Source organism: Ylistrum balloti, unplaced genomic scaffold (assembly GCF_031769215.1).
Source record: "Ylistrum balloti isolate Yb309-2 unplaced genomic scaffold, AGI_CSIRO_Ybal_v1 Utg371552, whole genome shotgun sequence".
In the NCBI taxonomy this organism is placed as follows: domain Eukaryota; kingdom Metazoa; phylum Mollusca; class Bivalvia; order Pectinida; family Pectinidae; genus Ylistrum; species Ylistrum balloti.
In genome coordinates, this window is record NW_026782798.1 from 137,472 (window position 1) to 156,634 (window position 19,163).

The 19,163-nt window shown below is 34.5% G+C and overlaps 1 protein-coding gene across 1 annotated transcript in view; it reads right to left on the reverse strand.

The window, feature by feature from the left end:
- Positions 1–19,163, reverse strand: part of LOC132562946 (kinesin-like protein KIF26B) — a 264,719-nt gene that overhangs the window by 76,411 nt on the left and 169,145 nt on the right. Inside the window, exon 6 of the mRNA XM_060227723.1 lies at positions 15,414–15,531. Coding sequence (XP_060083706.1) covers positions 15,414–15,531 — 118 coding nt within the window. The remainder of the gene's footprint in view (positions 1–15,413; positions 15,532–19,163) is intronic.

The window sequence follows — 19,163 nt, forward strand, 5'->3', positions numbered from 1 at the left end:
CATAAAAAAAATACAGGTAAAACAGATTTATTAAATTAATGGGGCATGGAAGTTTTCAATATTCAAATACAAGACTTCAATAGCACATAATTATTTTGCTGAAGTAAGCACAAAATTTAAACACGTGTTGGTTTTTTTTTTTTTAAATGCAACATGAAATTTTACCTTTAATACTTCAAAGCCAACTTTTTGAACAACTAACTGCAGTAAAGTTACATGTTTCTCAACAAAAGCTGTCTTCTAATGCCAGAAATTCAAAAGCTACAAAAACACCTGAATATAAGACAGCTTCAGATTTGCAAAGATCTATTTGACATAATGACATAAAGTTGTGAAAGGTTGGGCACAGGACAACCACGTCAATTCAAAGGAATGCTCAATTAAGCGATGAGTAAATTAAATATATGCAAATGATGATAAGAAATTTACATACGTACACGTTGAACAATTGATACAGTGGATATCGACACTTACTACATTACAGGAAACATGCATCGTATTTCAAAATGTCAGAAATACAAATGTGTAATTAACAGTCAAGTATATGGATGTAGATATAATTATTGCCTATCTGTGACATTCTTTTAAATGTTTGCACCATTAAAAGTTCATCTGATAAAAAGAATTGTATATAAACTTTAAATAAACATGTCTGCACCACAATATCTCAAATGTCAAGCACCTTTTTTATCGTAAAGATGTTTTTTGTGCAACAAAGTACAAAGTTATTAAAAAGCTATAAAAGTAATGGCACGAACTTGAAGTAAACGATAGAATGAATTTTAAAACCAGATATGTTTTGACTTCTTACATATCTGTGACATGTGTGGTCTTGTGTAAAATATACACAAAGTAAAAATGTGTAAAATAGTACATGTTTCCAACCTTTAATATGTCTCATTAAATTCACTTCAACATGAACCTCGCAAATAATTTCACCACAAGATGATCCTCGCAAATAATTTCACCACAAGATGATCCTCGCAAATAATTATGATACAAGATGATCCTCACAAATAATTTCACCACAGGATGCAGTTAAAATCCAGCAAATGTCTAAGAAAAGGTAATCTCCATGTTTATCAAAAATAATTTTCACATGTGTATATAGATCCAAAGTGTTCATTACTAATGGAATCACAAATCTTCTTTCTTTATAAAAATCCAGGTAGCACTTTGAAGTTTTCACACAGTCACAATAAAAACACATCCATGCACGCTATCATCCTGAAGTGTGTATGTCTTCTACATGTATACTCACACACTACTGCTGGTAGTAGCTTACAGTTTAAAGGTCAGAGGTCAACTTACAGTGGTTCACCTAACAGAGGTTGTAGGTCATTAGCAATGCAATGGTCCATTGACCTGTGGACACAGGTGACAGCTGACCAGTAAGGATGACCACACTGTGAAGTAAGATATCACTTTGATTGCACTGGACACCAGTCATTATCATGGCCATACCAACCCTTATAATGTCCATAAAACCAGGGGCTGGCTTACAAGTTATGAGAGGCAGGTGTAGGGTGCTGGTCAGTTCCCAGCTTGCTAGACACTACAAGGCTGGCAAGGAAAGAAGTACAGCCAGGGGCCTGAAAATCTAACCCTTTGTGGTGAAGGGCTATACAAGTAGATATATAAATAGTGAAGATTTAATTTTTAGATAAACAAAAAAGTCTACATATCAAACATTTCCGACTCAAAAATAAACAGAAGCCCCTCAACCTCCTGTGAGCTTAAACAACACCTTAACTGCCAGCCTCTGAATCACATGCATAAATAAAACAACCTGGCGTTGTATGTATCTGTGCTATTTCACAGTGAAATAAACACCCTATCAAACAGCCATTGTATTTATATAAACACTTTCAACTTTCACCATTTCGTGCTTCTCACTTGCCAATTACAAGTATTTATGTATTTCATTAATGTGCTTTAAACAAAGATTCCTGCATAATTAGTTTGATTAATGTCACTATTTGAATAACAATTATGTTATATATATATATAATACCTATATGGAGTTAAACTACTATATTGTTTTGTTAACCTAACATATAGTTTGGATAATTTCTTATTTTAAAAATATACAATGAATTTGTAGATCTCCTTAATTTGATATTAAGAAAATGTACAACAAAGTCAAATAAGATTTTACATGTGATGCAAAATCTTTTGAAAAATTCATTGAATATGCCTTTGTATTCATTGAAGCTGACAATGCTTTTACCATCCACACAATCTAATGCATTATTCACATATTGATACAGTGTGTGTACCATATACTGTCTGCTGAGACACCTGTTGGCCAGTTTGGTGTCTCTGGCCCCTAGGGACCTAAAACCACCTTACTGGGGCTCAAATTATACCCTTTACATAACCTTATGACATAATTCACAAGCAATACCTTGGAATATCTCAGGGACTCTGGAACTGGGGGTCATATTTCAAAGATAAGAGTACTTATCCCCTTCTCTTTGTAACTTAATTATCTCCCTGTTCTACTTATCACCCCCTCACCCACACATTATTGGGCCCAAGTAGACAGCCCTTCTAGTCCTTTTGATAAATTATCACCTAATTGATATTTGATAAATGAATACCTGTGTGGAAACCTCTTACGATCAATGTCTAGCCGATTAATTAACAGTAGAAATCAAAAAGGTTCCTAAATGATCTTGATCACTTTTATTGACTTAAAAATATTGACACAATCTGCCATTGTCCTTCCATATGACCTTCCTGACCTGTCCATTAGGAATTGTGGTGCTTTGCATTAACTGTTTTGAGTAAGTGTTTAAATCCAATGCTAAATGAATAAATGCTTTAATTTGAGTGTAAATATAGTGTTTATTGTCTGGAGTTTGTTTGATGGCATTCAGTGAGTGACATTTAGACGTTGAAGAGAAAATCTAATGACACCTGTGCTCACCTTTAACGAGATGCATGTGCTGTGTAAATTTCTATGCATTAGATTAGTAATGGTTTATACTTGTCTCTCATTTTACAGAGAGACAGACAATCCTCAGGTATTTACCTGTGTCAGGTGCATGTGATATTAAGATTTCACACGCAATCAACAAGGATTGATGTACAACCACGTCAGTTTCATATTCACGAAACTGACATTTCATTACCTGATCAATTATCAATTTACCATACAATGTGCACCTGTAGTTATAAATCAAAATATAATTTTTAAACATTGTCATTCATTTGTGTGTTAAAAATATGCCTTGCAAGATGATCTGTCTTGCTTGAAATACTAATATTTTTTGTAATAAAATAATATTACATTTGCCCTTCCATTGAAATAACGATTTTGTCATTAAGTATGATCTATGTAAATTAAATGCTGAAGCACCAAAATCAACTACTGGTATAAAATTCTCACCCATTGATATCTTAATTAACTTATTTCCAGCATAAAAAGAATTCTGGTACTTTCTGACATGATATCTCACTTTCACACAAAACAAGCTAAATTTTTCAAAAGTATGTATGTAAAGAAAAATTACAATGACAAATATATGCTCCCAAACCAGCACACCATCCTGTGTGGCAAACATTCTTACGACCTTGATCTGGGTTGATACCTTTATACCTCCATCAGAGAAAGGGCCATGTGGAGCAAAACTGACGAGGACCATTTCACCCATCCTACTTAATCATACCACGACACTGAATAAAGAATCTAATATACAACTGACTAACTCATAATTGTTGCAGTCCCGAAACTATTATTTCCCTCAACTGTGCTACATCTATTTTTTGCTAGGAGAGTCTATCATCATCCACAATCATAAAACCTCACTTTCTTTTCATACAGTTCAGTCGAGTGTGAACAATTGTTACATAAAAAGAACAAAACTGTTTAGCAGTGTCTGAGGGGTGGTATGGGTGTAGCGGGACGGGATTATAGGCACAAGATTACACCCTGGTCGTTACAAGGTCATGGTCCATTGCTTCCAGACATGCAAACCTCCAGTCAACGCAATCGTGTCACTTAGTTAAAGTGCTCTCACAGTGCAGCAACACTGCAGTGGTTTCACTGCCAGTCCCACAGATACATGAAACCCAACAAAGGTGCAAATGTGGCAGTTTTATTCAATATAATATCCTATGTGATTTTCAGTGTAGTATAGATATTGCAGTCTTAATATCTTCATTAGTTGAAAAGCAATTGTTTATTTATAATTTAAATAAAAGTTTGACAAATTTAACGCGTGGCTCAAAATTTCAATATTCTTATTTTCATCTACCAATATTGGATGGAACAGTTCTCAATCAATACTAAATGTAGCCAAAGTGATTGCTTCAATTTTAGAATTTGACCTCAATATTGGCCTGTTCCTCATTCGACATGCTTCATCCTGATCAGCTTTCAATTAATTTTCTGAAGTACAGTCATGCTATCATCCATATAACATTTTTTCTATGACAAGATGAAATGAGGAAGATGGTTTTCAGGGTTGCCATGGAAATGCTTCTAGTATCCAGCAAAAAGTGACATTTGTGAATCTTTGGAAGATTCTGTAGGATGTAGTCCTATGATCAAATCATCATGACATGGAGATCTAAACAGTCAAAAAGTTGAGAAATCTCTACTTGTGTCAAACTTGATTGTCAATGACATCAATCCAAGTAAAACCTAGCATTGTAACCAACTGTCCTATCATGAAGTTTTGGCATTAAATTGTGGTTTTGGCAATATATGGTGGGATGGAATTATTCAGGAAAAAAACCCCCAAAAAAACAAAATGGAAATCAATATTAACATGGAAATATATTTGTGGTAAGTGAGCCAAGCTGTCAAGGAAGTAATCATTTTAAAGAAAATACAACCAAATGTCATGAGCATAATTCTAGACTGTAGAACTGACACCAAACAATTTATAGTGCTATAAGAATTAACAGTTGTTGAAATGTATCTAATTCTTTGGCTTCAAATTCTACAAAGTAAACAGCAATGGGTTTATAGACAACACACTCCATCCAATTCATCAATCCTCTGAATTCCCATTCAATGCAAGTACATCCTTATATACTGCCAAACAAATGCACCCTCCATCACAGCATGTCAATTGAGCGCACCCTTTGAGTACACACACAGAATTAGGTTCTATTGATTTAGCATGAACAAGTAACTTCCAGTTCAAATTATGTCAAAAGAACCATCACTGGAATAAGGCAATACTCAATCCTTCAAATTCTAGCCCAACCAACAGCTAATCGGAAGTGTGCTGTACAGAGTGAATTCCCTTTAGTAAACGACATGGTTTCCAAATATTTCTGTAGGTCCCAAAGCTTGTTTAGTTTGCATTAATCTCACCAGGCCACATCTTTCCCTACTATTTGGCAGTACATATATACAAGCTAATAGGCCTCGTAAGTTCAGTGCCAAACCATGAAGTGCTTTCCATTTTACGCTTATTGCAGTATGCACCTTATAAGGTCACTGTATACGCTATGTCACAGCTGTGTTGATCGAAAGGAACTGCGTACACCTGATGAACTGTCAACGCTACACAGTGCTTTTACAACCATTGATTATCTCGGAGAACTCTGCACTATCTTCTATCTATTAGCGTATACTATCTTGAAATTGTCACTTAATTTCACAAAATATTGAATAATATTCCAGAAAGATAAACCAACTCTATTCATACTCTTATTCTAAGTCTATAAACCCTTCCCCAAGTTCCCTAATAACTATAACATACCCTCAAAACTAAACAAATTATGGCCTAGATCACCATCCTTCATTCTTAAATAGCAAATATCTAGTACTATTCCATGCGTTATTGAACCTCTATCACACCTAAGATTCCAACCCCCTCCTCCAGTTCCCTACCATCATGAATACTAACAATATTTATAAATGCTTTTTCAATAAGCCAACCCCTTTTTCTGCATCCTATATCCCTTTGTTATTTTTCCAGTCCCACCAGACCCTATACATAACTGTTATCAAATGAACCTTTAGACTTTGTTAGCACCCTCGAACCCTCCTGCAACCTCTAACCACTATCCTACAAAGCTATAATATGAACTATCCACCCCCACCCATCCCTGACCCCAAATCTATCTCTAACTGATACCTAGAAAACTTAAGCCACCTCCTACATACCAAAATCACCTATTTCTCATTATGACCTCTGAGGACAACCCACTATTTCAAGGCAATCTGTTTATATAGTCGCTACTGAACAAATAAAGTCAGATTCAATACCATGGTGTATAAACTCCATAACTTGTTGATAGCGATGTAGATCAACACTCCAGTGTCACATAATCCAAAATCGCTATTGAAAAGCATTTCATTTAAACACACCTCGACAAAATGTATAAAATGTCTTCTCATTTCCCCGTTAAAACGATTAGACTGGTGTTTGACAATTTCTCGGCCTCTATCATATGAAACATCTTCAGAAGTCTCTTTTATTCTTTTGATACAATAGTCTGAAAACCCATGTTTATTACATATACATAAAATATCACATTTTCCTCATATTTTATATGATCATTCGAGTGTGGTACAAGATGATACCATCCACACACATGAATCAAGCCTTACAACAAATATATGTGTACTGTCTTGATCTTCGTGAAATCATCAAAATCGTTGAAACTATAAAACTATGATTTTAGCTCTGCTTAAGAGCACATATTACCTGCTGCACATATTCAAGTAATAACACAGAACCATTTTAAAAAAAGATTTTAAACTACACGCAGAATTTTTTTTAATGAAGCATGAAATTATCAACCAAATGATTTAAGTCTCTTACCTGCTTGCTTTCAAAAACCTGTTGCTGGTGCATTTCAAATTTTTATCAAAATTTTGATAAAATCTACTCTATTCGGCTAAGGTCTGTATCATGATGCGTACATTCAGGAAACCATATAAACACATCCCAATGGATAGAGCCAATGATGTTCTGTGACGCTCAATCTCACTACAATTTCAGACTATGCAAAGTGATCCATTTCAATAACAGATCCAAATTTAATGTTCCAAGTTTACACCTCTGTAAATTCCTGTCGAATGGTGTAACATTACTTTATATCCATGGTTGTAAGAAATTTACCAACATTAAAAAATTTTCTTTTGAAAATATTCAACTTAAATATACCACCAACACAAACCACTTGTTAGAGTTGATTTCTAAAAGTTAAAAATCCAATGGGTTCTTTAATACTTCCTTTCCGAATGAAAGATATTCCATCACGTAACTCGCTACAGTCACAATACAGGTAAGTAAATCCACAGGTATCATAAGCGAATCAGCTGTGCCAATTTCACTTGTCCATTAGAAGGTTAATCTTTGACACCTCTGATGATAAAGTGACATTCGTCCTTGCCCGAGGGTACTATCCAGGACACCGATGAAACCTCTATACTTTTATAATCTTCTTCATTCACAAAATATCCATCCATTGTATGTAACACCTCAGTGTATGAATAGTCGCATCCACCGTGATTCAAGTCACCAATTTAAAGATTTGAACTCCGCATGTTACTGGAGGTAGCATATGTTTGGGTATATACACAGTGCTGGAACTTAACTGTCTCATACACCAACATTCTAGCACACAGACCCTGTCGCTGGGCTAGGAATCAATGACGGCTCTACTCGATATCCCGGACATGTTCAATTCGCGTTATATTTCTGAATACATACTTTACACTGTATGTATGAAAGAGAGCAAGTCGTGGTTGACGATTAAACACAATGTTAGCATCCAAGGCATTCCTCGATCAATGCGCCTATGTAACGATACCACGATGTGTGCACTGTAGCGCGAGATCTGAAGTAAAGAGGGCTGCTCATAGCCTACCTGTGTCGGGTCACTCAACCGTTTAAATACACACACTTAGATGCAAACAGTGATGGTACCCTTGAAAGGGCTCTTAGGTATTGTACCTGAAACACACAATAAAGCAAAAAACGGGACTGTCCTCGAATCCCATAGATACAGGAAGTTGGTAACATCCCCGGACACCCGATATATAGCGATGCGTATTGATTGTCTTGTCTGTGACAATGAAATGTCAACTTTTCGTGCTGTATGATATCACCGATGTACCCATACACCCAGATACAGTTAATGCACTTACCAAGTACGAAACTCATATAATAAACACTGTTGACTCATATTTCACAATATGGCTTGATGTGTCAAATTTCCGGAATATAGCATCACATATGTCAGTAAAAATTTCTGTTCTTTATTCCTTCCTTTTAATTATTCTGCACCTGACCAACTTTTCTTGATGTTTACCTTCATAAATGACCCATTTAACAGAGATTCTGATTAATTTTACTAATGGATCTGTTCATACTTAAAGAACTCTAGCGGTGAAGCTGCAACATGTTCCAAGTTTAACACCGCTATTGTGAAACAATATTGATGTTTACTTTTTACATGTACGATCTTGTTAAACACAATGCTTGTCAGACTGCCATAGAAACGAGAAAAGTTTCATGAAAGGATGTAGCCAGCTCTGAAATGTTTTCTATAGTAGAAATGAATAGTTATGGAGTGTGAGGTGGCTGTGCTATTCAGTTTGGACGACCATTAATGATACCAGAGGCAAATATTTGTTCAGAATTAATGATAATCATTTTTGATTGATTAAGCATTGGAAAAAACGCTAAAGGGATTGCAGCTATCTTTCTCAAATCTGCAGAAAATTTTGTTCTTTTGGATGAATATTGTTGTTTAAGAAAGTGCATAACTTAACATTACTTCAAGTTATCTATGAAAGATAACTTTGTGAAGTAAGAGGGACATATGTCCTTTAAAACATTTTCATTGGCAATAGATTGTTCTTATCTATAAAAAATATATAAAGACAAATCCTAATGTAGACTTTTACTGTTTTCCTTTATTCGGATTAAAATGATTCATTCATTGAATGCCATTGATGAAAATTACACACCAACAAAACATACACTCTTGTATAATTTAGCATACTAATGAAATAGAACAAGCACTAATTCATTTTCTAAAATCTAATTTATGCAAGTTTGGATGTATCATTGAAATCAATTACCACACTTATGTGAGTGGGTGTTTGAAAGAATGTAAGGTTGACCTTTACACATCCAGACGATTTCCTGATGTCTGTCAAAGAAAGACGACTGACTTGTTCAGGGCCTTTTATGTCAACTTTTGTCTTGTCTACAGAAATCTTCCCTGTTTCACACATACACAAAACATATGCATGAAATCCAAATGATAATGATTATTATGAAAGTATTGTTAAATTTTTCACTATCATTGCTAATACTTCATAGAATTTGAAATGGATTGACCCATTAAAAGAAACTTCATTGAATCTGATAACATCCATAACTAACACATTAATTGGATTTGTACAAGATTTTGTTGATGTGCAAGAAGCATGAATGGTCATTTCTGCATGAATCACTGACCACTGGTCAGTATTGAGGTCATTCAATCCCTGTCGAATGTTGCATGTCAACCAATTAGAGGCTGCATTTTGCACATGTCATAAGGCCATGTAGCCAATTCCTTTTTACTCAGAATCATTCATGCATAAATTTCTGCTGGACACAGGGAAATGGACATCCGGTTTAACAAACACGACACCTTTGTACTTGAATGCAAATTTTGCTTTCCCTTGTGCATAATCCATCAACATTAATTTAGCCACAGGAAGTGGTATCCATTTTTTCGTTTCTGATTATTTTTATCATTGAAAGCTGTCAGCGAGCTGAACGTCACCATCGAACAATGTAATGACGACCTAGGCAGGATCTAAAATATCAACATGGCGCAGACAAAAGATTCGTATGGATGTTTAGAGGCCTCACAAATTAGCATGTCCTGGCCACATGGCACTAGCTTTATCCACAGTTCTGCAGATGTGAATATTGAATATATAAAAATATGAAGCAAACATGTCAGCTTTCAGGACCTGTCTATTAGTGGCTACAGGCTGTCAGTTATTCTGGTTAAAATCTACGAATGTAGCAAGCATCCTGTCACATACATGGAAATCTATGAATTTGTATATTACACCCTAAAACTGCTCTATAAAGAAATCATGTTTTTATTCTGAGCCTATCCTGACAAATCATTTATTTTTATAAGACTTTGTTTTAAAGAGATTATTAAATCCATTTATTATATGGTATATTATCCTTGCTGTGAAACGTCATTTTGTTTTTGAAACAGGAAAAGAGGCTTTTTTATTTCATCTTGAAACATGTCCTCATATAATGTCTTGTTACATGTCTTCAAAAACTCGGTCTTGAAACATGTCTTCAAAAACTCTGTCTTGAAACATGTCTTTAAAGACTGTTTGCCTTCCTCAAGTGATGACGGTTGACATGCATAAACCTAATTTGACCATGGTCATTTGTAATTTCACAATCATCAACGCCTATGGTCAATTCTATGACGATAGTAAACCATGTATGACCATGGTCAACCATTGCATGGTCACAAACCATGGCTAAAAGCATTGAAGAAAGTTCTCAATGGTTGGACAAGTATATACCTGTCTAACCTTAGCTGACATGTTGACCATCAAGTATCGTCACTTTTTGCGAGGGAGTAGCATCTATTTCAGAGATAATAATTTCCCAGCCCACCTAGCTGACTCGATATAACACTCACTGGTGTAACCATCCACATGTTTCTAGACCCTTAACTTTTCAATACATTTAATAGAAAGATTGATTTTTCCCCCACTGAACGATCTGTTGGCTATCACATAAGATTTCAGTTCAGAAACACTTCTTGTTTCATTAGATAAATGACACTTTCTGAAGTCTGATGAGAACTTTTTTAATCATAATTTCATCTTTTTGTTACAACAAACAAAACATATGCCAGGATTCATTATGAAAATTACTGTTCCATTGTGCTATAATGCTATCACATTAGGACCAATTTCAGCTATTTCATACAACATTGTTTCGTATTGTAATCACACAACACCTGAACACTGAATCCTTATCTTGTAAACCCCCCACAGAACAACACCATTTAAAAGTGGAGCATGTGCATGTTAGATTAAATTATGCATCGTTTCGTTTTCTCTACAAAAGTCTCCAGCCTTAATCACCACTAAATATAATGTTAACGCTTCGTTACATCATAGAAATATGATTTACAAATACTAATTAAGTCATAATTTTGTGTAAATTTGCCGCATCTGTAAAGTCCGAATAATATGCTTCCTCCTCATATTTCCAATGTGTACAATATTGTTTCCGCTCGAGGACGTTTAGAAACCAAGTTCAAAGTGCCAGAGGCAGATAATCAGAATAGATAATACAGCCATTTTCTTTTATGTTGGTCTAATGCTTTCATAATCAGCATTTTCAAACATTGCTAATTGTTCAAAATCAATTTGCATTGTATAAATGACACAAACTGCATGGTGAAAACTGACAATGTTAGCCGTTTGTCAGATGATCGGTAATCATTGCACCCACGGTTCGCATTAATCCTCTCCATGTGCAGCACATGGTGACAAATGAATTACGCTCAATCGGAAGTCAAACAGAAAATCAAATCAAAATAGGCGGATTGCTTTTGCAACGAAAACATCGAAGCAAATGAGAAAATCAGCATAATTTACTTAAGACCTATAATAACATGTCAGTTTTGTATAACATAGAACATTAATGATGATAAAAACCAGAATTGTAAGCCAAGTTATATCACCCCTCCCACACCAGCAATGTATATCATAAAAGGACATAACTCTTCAGAAATAAAAAACATTGACATAAACAAAAAAATTTCATTAAGACATGAATGAGCTGCTTCTATATATTTTATCAAGAATACCATCAAGTAATCATAAAGTTTGATATCATGTTGCTATGGAGTAAATAGAAACTACAAACTAAATCTGTCATTGAGAAGTTCCCAAGTTATGACTTGGATGGAAAAAAGAACATCAGCATCACACTACATGCCCCCCTACCCCTTAACACCTCCCATCCAATATATAGGTGAGGGCATAATTTACAGATGTTTTAACATTTGGCATCTACATGTAATTGAAACCTGTAATTTAGTTTGTTTACAAACAATCTGAATTATTGCCTACAGGTAAATGTAACCTTCTTTGTTTCTCCATGATCCATATGCTATACCTCCAAATTTTAAAAGCGACACCTGTCCCAGATGTACAATTTTACCTGAGGATAGAAATTATTCTCGATACGAAACCCTGATTAAAATAATGTAGTCTCCAGAAATGATTAATAAACAAAGACATTATTAGTGATTTCAATCTCTAATGACTTCGAGAACATGTTTATTTGTCTTACTGATAAAAGGAAACAAAAGAATAGAAATAAACACTAATTAAGTATAGGATTTCATTATCATTTAAGCAGTGACTGTGCAGGGTTTTATGAATCCTAGATTTTGACCTGTCTGTAAAGGGCACCCAAAGGAGAAAAACAAGTGGCCTTTATACAGAGGTAGCATTTAAAACTGGTTTGCCCCCCCTCTCCCCCCTTCTCTTTTCTTCCTCTCAGTAACTGCAAACAGGACCGATTCTTATTTTACTTGTGTTCTAATTAATTTTAATACAGCAATTTATTAATGCACCTAAAACACAGTAATATGAAATGTAGATTCATGAAAACAAGAAAAATCTGTTTTGATAGGACAAGTGAATAAATTACCTAGATAGGACATTATCCGATAAACCAGTTGTGGCCAGATCTCTGTAACAGATAACAATCTTTCAATCTGTCTTTTGGGAGTTGACAGTTGATGAAACAAAGAATATACCCCTTAATATGTATTAGACCCATCTGTTCACATTTAGTTTTCAACATCTGTACAAATCCTGCAAACTTTCCTTTCTCTGATTCGATCAGCTGATCTTCATACAAAAAACATTTCCTCTCCCCTTTACCCCACCCCTTAAAAAAGTCGATAACATCCTGTTATATTTTGGACAAAATCTTTGCTAACATCAAAATGAAGACATTTTCAGCAAGTCTTTGCCTTCTAAACCTTTAATAAAACCTTTAGTTGAGATTTTTTGTTTTGATTTCACAGAGATATCTTTCAGACCTTTTACAAATTTTTCATTGACATTACGGAAAGAAAATGATTTTTGTTCTATTTTGAGTTGATTTAACAAATACAGATATGTATCTCTCATACCCTATCAGTAGTTTTGTATTAAACATCACTTTCACCGAATAAAATAGCTATAAATCAAAAACAACATTTATAGGTTCTAGACAAAGGAAGGCATTGGGAAATATGCTTGATTACTTTTTCATTCAAGTTCAGAAAAGCTCTTGTAACCAGGGGTTTGAATACTAATGAGCAATTCAGTAAACGTGATGTACTAGGTATGAATTATCTATATAAGAGATCCATCTTGATGATAAATTTGTCGGAAATCAGTATTTCACAAGGAAATGAAAATAAATATGTAAATCATGTATTTTTTGTATATACTTAAGAAGTCTGAGTTTTTAATTCATCACCAACATCAAACTGGTTTTGACAGTTTGTTTCTGAAAGCTGGAAAAGGAACATATCTGAATGGAGATGATTGGTAAATCAAAACAGTCAAAAATAGTTTCATTATTTGTGACTATTGTTAACTTTGTTTTGATGCATTGGTCTATATTTTCTAGACTTTACAAAGCTGTTAATGCCTTCGAGTACTGAATATCATCTGGACTCCAGCTCAAAATGCTATTCACTATTGCCTATAGCTGCTGTCTCATTACAAAACATTGTTTAAATTGGTCGTAACATCTCCAACAATTTGAGTTGACCTTCGTTTGATGTTAAAACATTAAGTTAAGTCTATTTGAAATCATGATCACGATTAGGTTTGGCCAGATACTCAAAACCTCTGGAACCAGTTTATGAAATATTGAAAGGAAAAGAAACTTTTCCTGAGAACCTAACAGTATTTCGTTCCAATTCCATCAGAAATATTCCCGAATCTAAAATGTCTAATAATATAAGGTTTTCAATATAAATAACCATAAATAAAAATGATTCAAGATTTTGTACAGATTGAAACATGTAAATAGTAAATAACCTTTTCTGAATAATATCCCTTACTGCAACACATTTCCAAAACCCTACAGAAAATGCAAGCTAATCACAACGATAAAATTATTCAAAAAGTCTATAAAACTGTTTCCAGCGCTTAATCAAAATTCACTAATTAATTTCCATACCAAATATCTTTTTTAGAGGCCTGATAGAGATGTTTCTTTGCTTTTAAAGTAACCTGGAACCAGCAATTCTGGCTTCAAAGCCTGGATGCTCTCGATCAATATAACTTGCAATGTTTGAATACAGAGATATAAAATCCAAAAGCAAAGACTGGTGCCATCGAGCCGAATCCTTTGCTCCCAAGAGGGTTTCCAAGACGACCACAGTTTTACTAAATTTCTTGTTTGGAACTAAAAACTAATAAGGGTTTGGCTTTTTTGCGTTGTTTTTGCCTCTCTGATGTTTTGAGAAACAATTAAGATTTCAGACGGTGTGCCCTGAACATCTAGTAGAATAATCTACTCCTACAGTTGATGCCATTCTGAAGTCTAGCTCAGCCCATGTCAGTCCACAAACAAGGAATATGCAAAATACCAAAGGGACTAGTTACAGTTTGTATTTTCATCCTGCGATATTTCTCCCAAGAGCCCAATAGTTAGGTTCGTAACAGAACCATCTTGTTGAATTAAATAATTCAGGACTTGCGCTCGGAGTTGTGTAAGCTTTTTCCTTTGGTTATAGAATAGCACTGATGTTGTACAGATCAGAAGATTTCTTTGATAATAAACAACAGTTATGACGACAGGCGACAGCTAGATGGCGGTGATGGTATACAGTGCACCAATCAACACAAAGAACAACAACACAACGTGGGCTGATGAAATGTCCATTTCAACCATCTCTTGAAAGAACCCAGTGCTTCCTCAACAAATCTCTACTACATTCTTACATCATTCTTGTGTTGTTATATATACTTGTAGGGATTTGAGAATGATTTAGAAAAAATTATTTGTATCACAAAAATTGACTGTGAATACATATTTGTCATTATTGGTGTCCATTTATGCAGCTAGGTATACTGGAGATTTTCAAATAATTTTTGCATGATAGCAATGATCATTTTGCATACTTTTACAAATAGAGGGGATATACACACTAGTTTTTGAAATGTGAATATATCTTTTCTGAAATAGGTACAAAAAGCAAATTTATATAGAGAGCACTAAATGCAAAATAGGAGGTTTAACTGTATCTGTCTGTACATTTCATCTAGATGTCTCATCAAATTCATATATAGGTGTGATGTATGTGGTTGGACAGATATTATACAGGTAAATATATCATAAACTTTCCACTAACGAGCACACATTTCTTACCTGATTGTATTTCTTGGGACTGGTGCGATTGCTAGGTGGTTGATCATAGTGGTGTTGGGCCGACACACCTGGTGGTGAAGAAGGCATGTATCCTATGTGTTTACCTTGCCTCATATACCTGTAAATACAAAATGAGGATGCTACTGGTGAGACAATGCAGTTGTGTTTTCCAATTTCATTTCATACAGCCTAGATGTTAAACCAATATATTCTAGATATTTAGTGACTTTTGCGGCCAAAGTACATTTCCCTCTGACTACAAACTGCAAGAAACATCAAGTCATTTTCACAAAATCATGATTTATATTGTACAAGCAATCAATTATACCTCTGAAACAAACTGATTAACTGATAAATATATTCTATATCATATCACTTTTATGATTTCTTTATAACATGAATCAAATAATGATATTTCTGTGTGACACTGACCAAATCTATCAGAATAAGAAGGAAAATCATGCCTTTCAGCAGATATTATCCCTTTCAGACAGAAGGACAAGACTTCTTTATGCACGAAGCCTATGTCAGTATCAAAACACCTGCAATCTTTGACTAAATGGCCCACCTGTAGCCTGGAGCAAGATACATGACATCGCAGTGATGTCTCGTTTAAGATGCTGATCAATACTTGAGATACAAGTTTCAGATCCGTTATTGGTGACATAAATTACAGGTAAAATTTTAATAACCGGATATTTACAATGAGTATTGAAAATTTCCATAGGTCAATCGAGAAAGGTCAGGAGGGACGAAAGTGACGACAGCTGCACATTGTACGCCAAGCATCAGCAGACTCTCTTTATTAACTTTTTAACGTCCTCTGAAACACTATCAGCTGAGGAGTATTGTGCCATCTCTACATAAAGGATGTATTGATACATTGAAAATCTCGTCAATAAAACCCAAGGGAAACTGATGCGACATTTAAGGTATTGATACCTGGGGCATCTCGCTGATAAGGCAGATAAATGGTCCTCGTGTTTACAACAGGTAAATGCTCCAGTAACTGACTACAAGACTCGCTGGCCTGTATCAATCGTTTCCGCTAGTTATGGCTTTCTTCCTACTTATGGAGCACTTAGTTACAAAAGGTAGTGTTGACTCAGACGATGAGTATTTGTGCAGGTAGTGGAGATTACAACTATGCCTTGATTACAGGTAAATTTCATTCACCTGGATGGTTCACAAGGGTCTTATTGTCTAATCCAGTCAGACAGGTATCCTAGTGATATCAGTGATCCCATGCTAATAAATCATATTTATATAAACAATTCTTGTTTGAAAATTAATTTGTCTATGACAGAAAGACAACAAAGAACAGAATTGCTGTAGTTTACAAGCCAAAGCTCTGAAAATACTTCACAATGGCTTCTCATATGAGAGGCTGAAGAATTCTGATGTTGATCAGACAACGCAAAATCAGTGAAAAACGCCTCACGTCACATGCATTGTCTACAAAGGCTGCAATAATTTACAAACCTCATAAATATGGTTATGGGTTCTTTACAAACTTCACTTTGATGACAGCTAGGTAAATTTAGTACTGCTATGTATTATCATAACTCCATGCGAATTGTGCAACTCTGGAACTGACTGGGTGGTGAAAATCATTGTGATCAGACGCTGTTTGTGATTGCTGTTAATGAAATCAGTAGATGTAACGTCTGATAAGTTTTGTACAATTATTGTCACACACAATCTAATTGTCTTTCTCGGACGGTGGTCGTCGTCATACCCTCTAATCTTCATAGCTTTCATATGCTTGTCACATTCGTAATATGTTTCTTTAAATATGGATCTCATCAAAAACAATACCAGTTCATTACACTAATTCACTTAGACATTAAATGAGGCGTGAGAGAATATCATTGGCAGTTGAATTGAAAGAAATAGTGAAATTTGCCATAGTATGTTTCATATAAAGTCAAAAACATTCTCAATAGATATTCGTATTTCGTTTTTGTTCAAATATTAAAGGGTATCATTTAAAACCTTCATTTCAATCTTTCAAAAAGTAAACTTCTTAAAATAAAAGAAATTCTGACAAAAAAGAAACTCTTACGACTGGACCAGTGTTAGTAAACTGTCAAGTATTCTTAAGGAGTTCTTACTTGAAAGAAATGTATTTATACAATGTATTATTCTGTAAAAATAACTTGACACTAGCGTTTGGTACCAGCTGACACAACACTCGTGGTACCTGTACTAGGTAAACTGTCAGATCTCAGTATTAGATACCAACTAGCAGAATCATTTAAACTGGCAGCTCTTGGACATTGACAATGGAAGGTTTGTCACTATCTCGACACAAACTGTCAACAGGAAGTGTAACTCTACCATATGACACGACGACCGTCTACTGTGTCGTTATCTAAATCTGTTCAATTTGAAATCTGATTAAAATCAATTTCATACAAATTTAAATACTCATGCTAAATATAGCAATTAAAGGTTACGTGTTTGTGCTCGGAATTGATAACTGTTACAATTATTCTGAATTAAGGGCGTACATATGAGCTTACAAGAAACAACCTCTGTAAAGTGAGCACCTGTCTACAGTAACCACATGAACACCTTTGGAATCAGTATGATATTAACTATGATATGATCAATTTTACCAAACTCAAAATCAACATGCTTTAGTGAAGGAAGTGAAGACAAACTGAATTGATCGAAAATTGATGGAAGAGGGAAAAAACCTATAACAAATATTGCTTATGATTTCCTGTTTGTCTTATCAATTGTCTGGAGCTAGACAGCCATACCAATAAAATTTCATTCTTTTTTTAATCCAACTAATCTGATACAAATAAAGCCTGAAAAATTGTTTGACTCCATAAATATTCACATTTCGTCAGTACATCCACACAACTTCACTAAATCTCTTTCATCTTATGAATGTTAATGAAGGACATACACCCAAATTTCAAGGTCGACTTCCTGTCTGTGACATTTTATTTATTTAGCTAACGGACAACAAGTAAATAATGAAGCATTTTTTTTTAGATTTCAGACTCAATTGTAACTACAGCAAAAAACATGCTAATTTGTCCTGCAGGTAATTCGGAAATCTAACCCGAGATACACAAACTTCAGGTGCAAATCTCTACATTTTACCTGTACAAAGGAGTTAAATTTACCTGTTGGATCAAGGTATACAACAGCTGTATCAGTATTAGCATTATATTCTGTCTTTTTAAACAGTTTGAATTTTAATACAAACACAGTATAAAAACCTCTACAAAACACTGCATTCAATTTTCTCTCAATTCAGTTTTTTTTATATATATGTATATATATATACCGGAAAATGTACCATAAAAACTGCCTGTTGAGATAGCAAATAAATTCATCTGACAAGGTCTTAAGCTATAAATGCCAAAAACCATATTAGCCTTGCCATGATATAGACCCTTTTAAATGAGGATTACTTCACTCGACAATAACAGACTGCATGAAATAGGTTATGACTATTACAGTGAAAGAAAATTTAACGGGAAAAATCTACCTTGTTAAAATTTGAACTTAAAGCATTAACAGCTTGTTAGTAGAAAGACTGCCACATGTAACAAAAACCTGTCTGGGACAGGATATAACTTTAAAAATAAACTATCAAAAGAAAACTATAAATTTAACAAATTAAACATCCTTCCACTGAAAGACTATACTATTATATACTCTGTATTTGTGCATCAAGTGCCAAACAATTTGGACAAAATTCATAGACTTCCTTTATGTTATGAATTT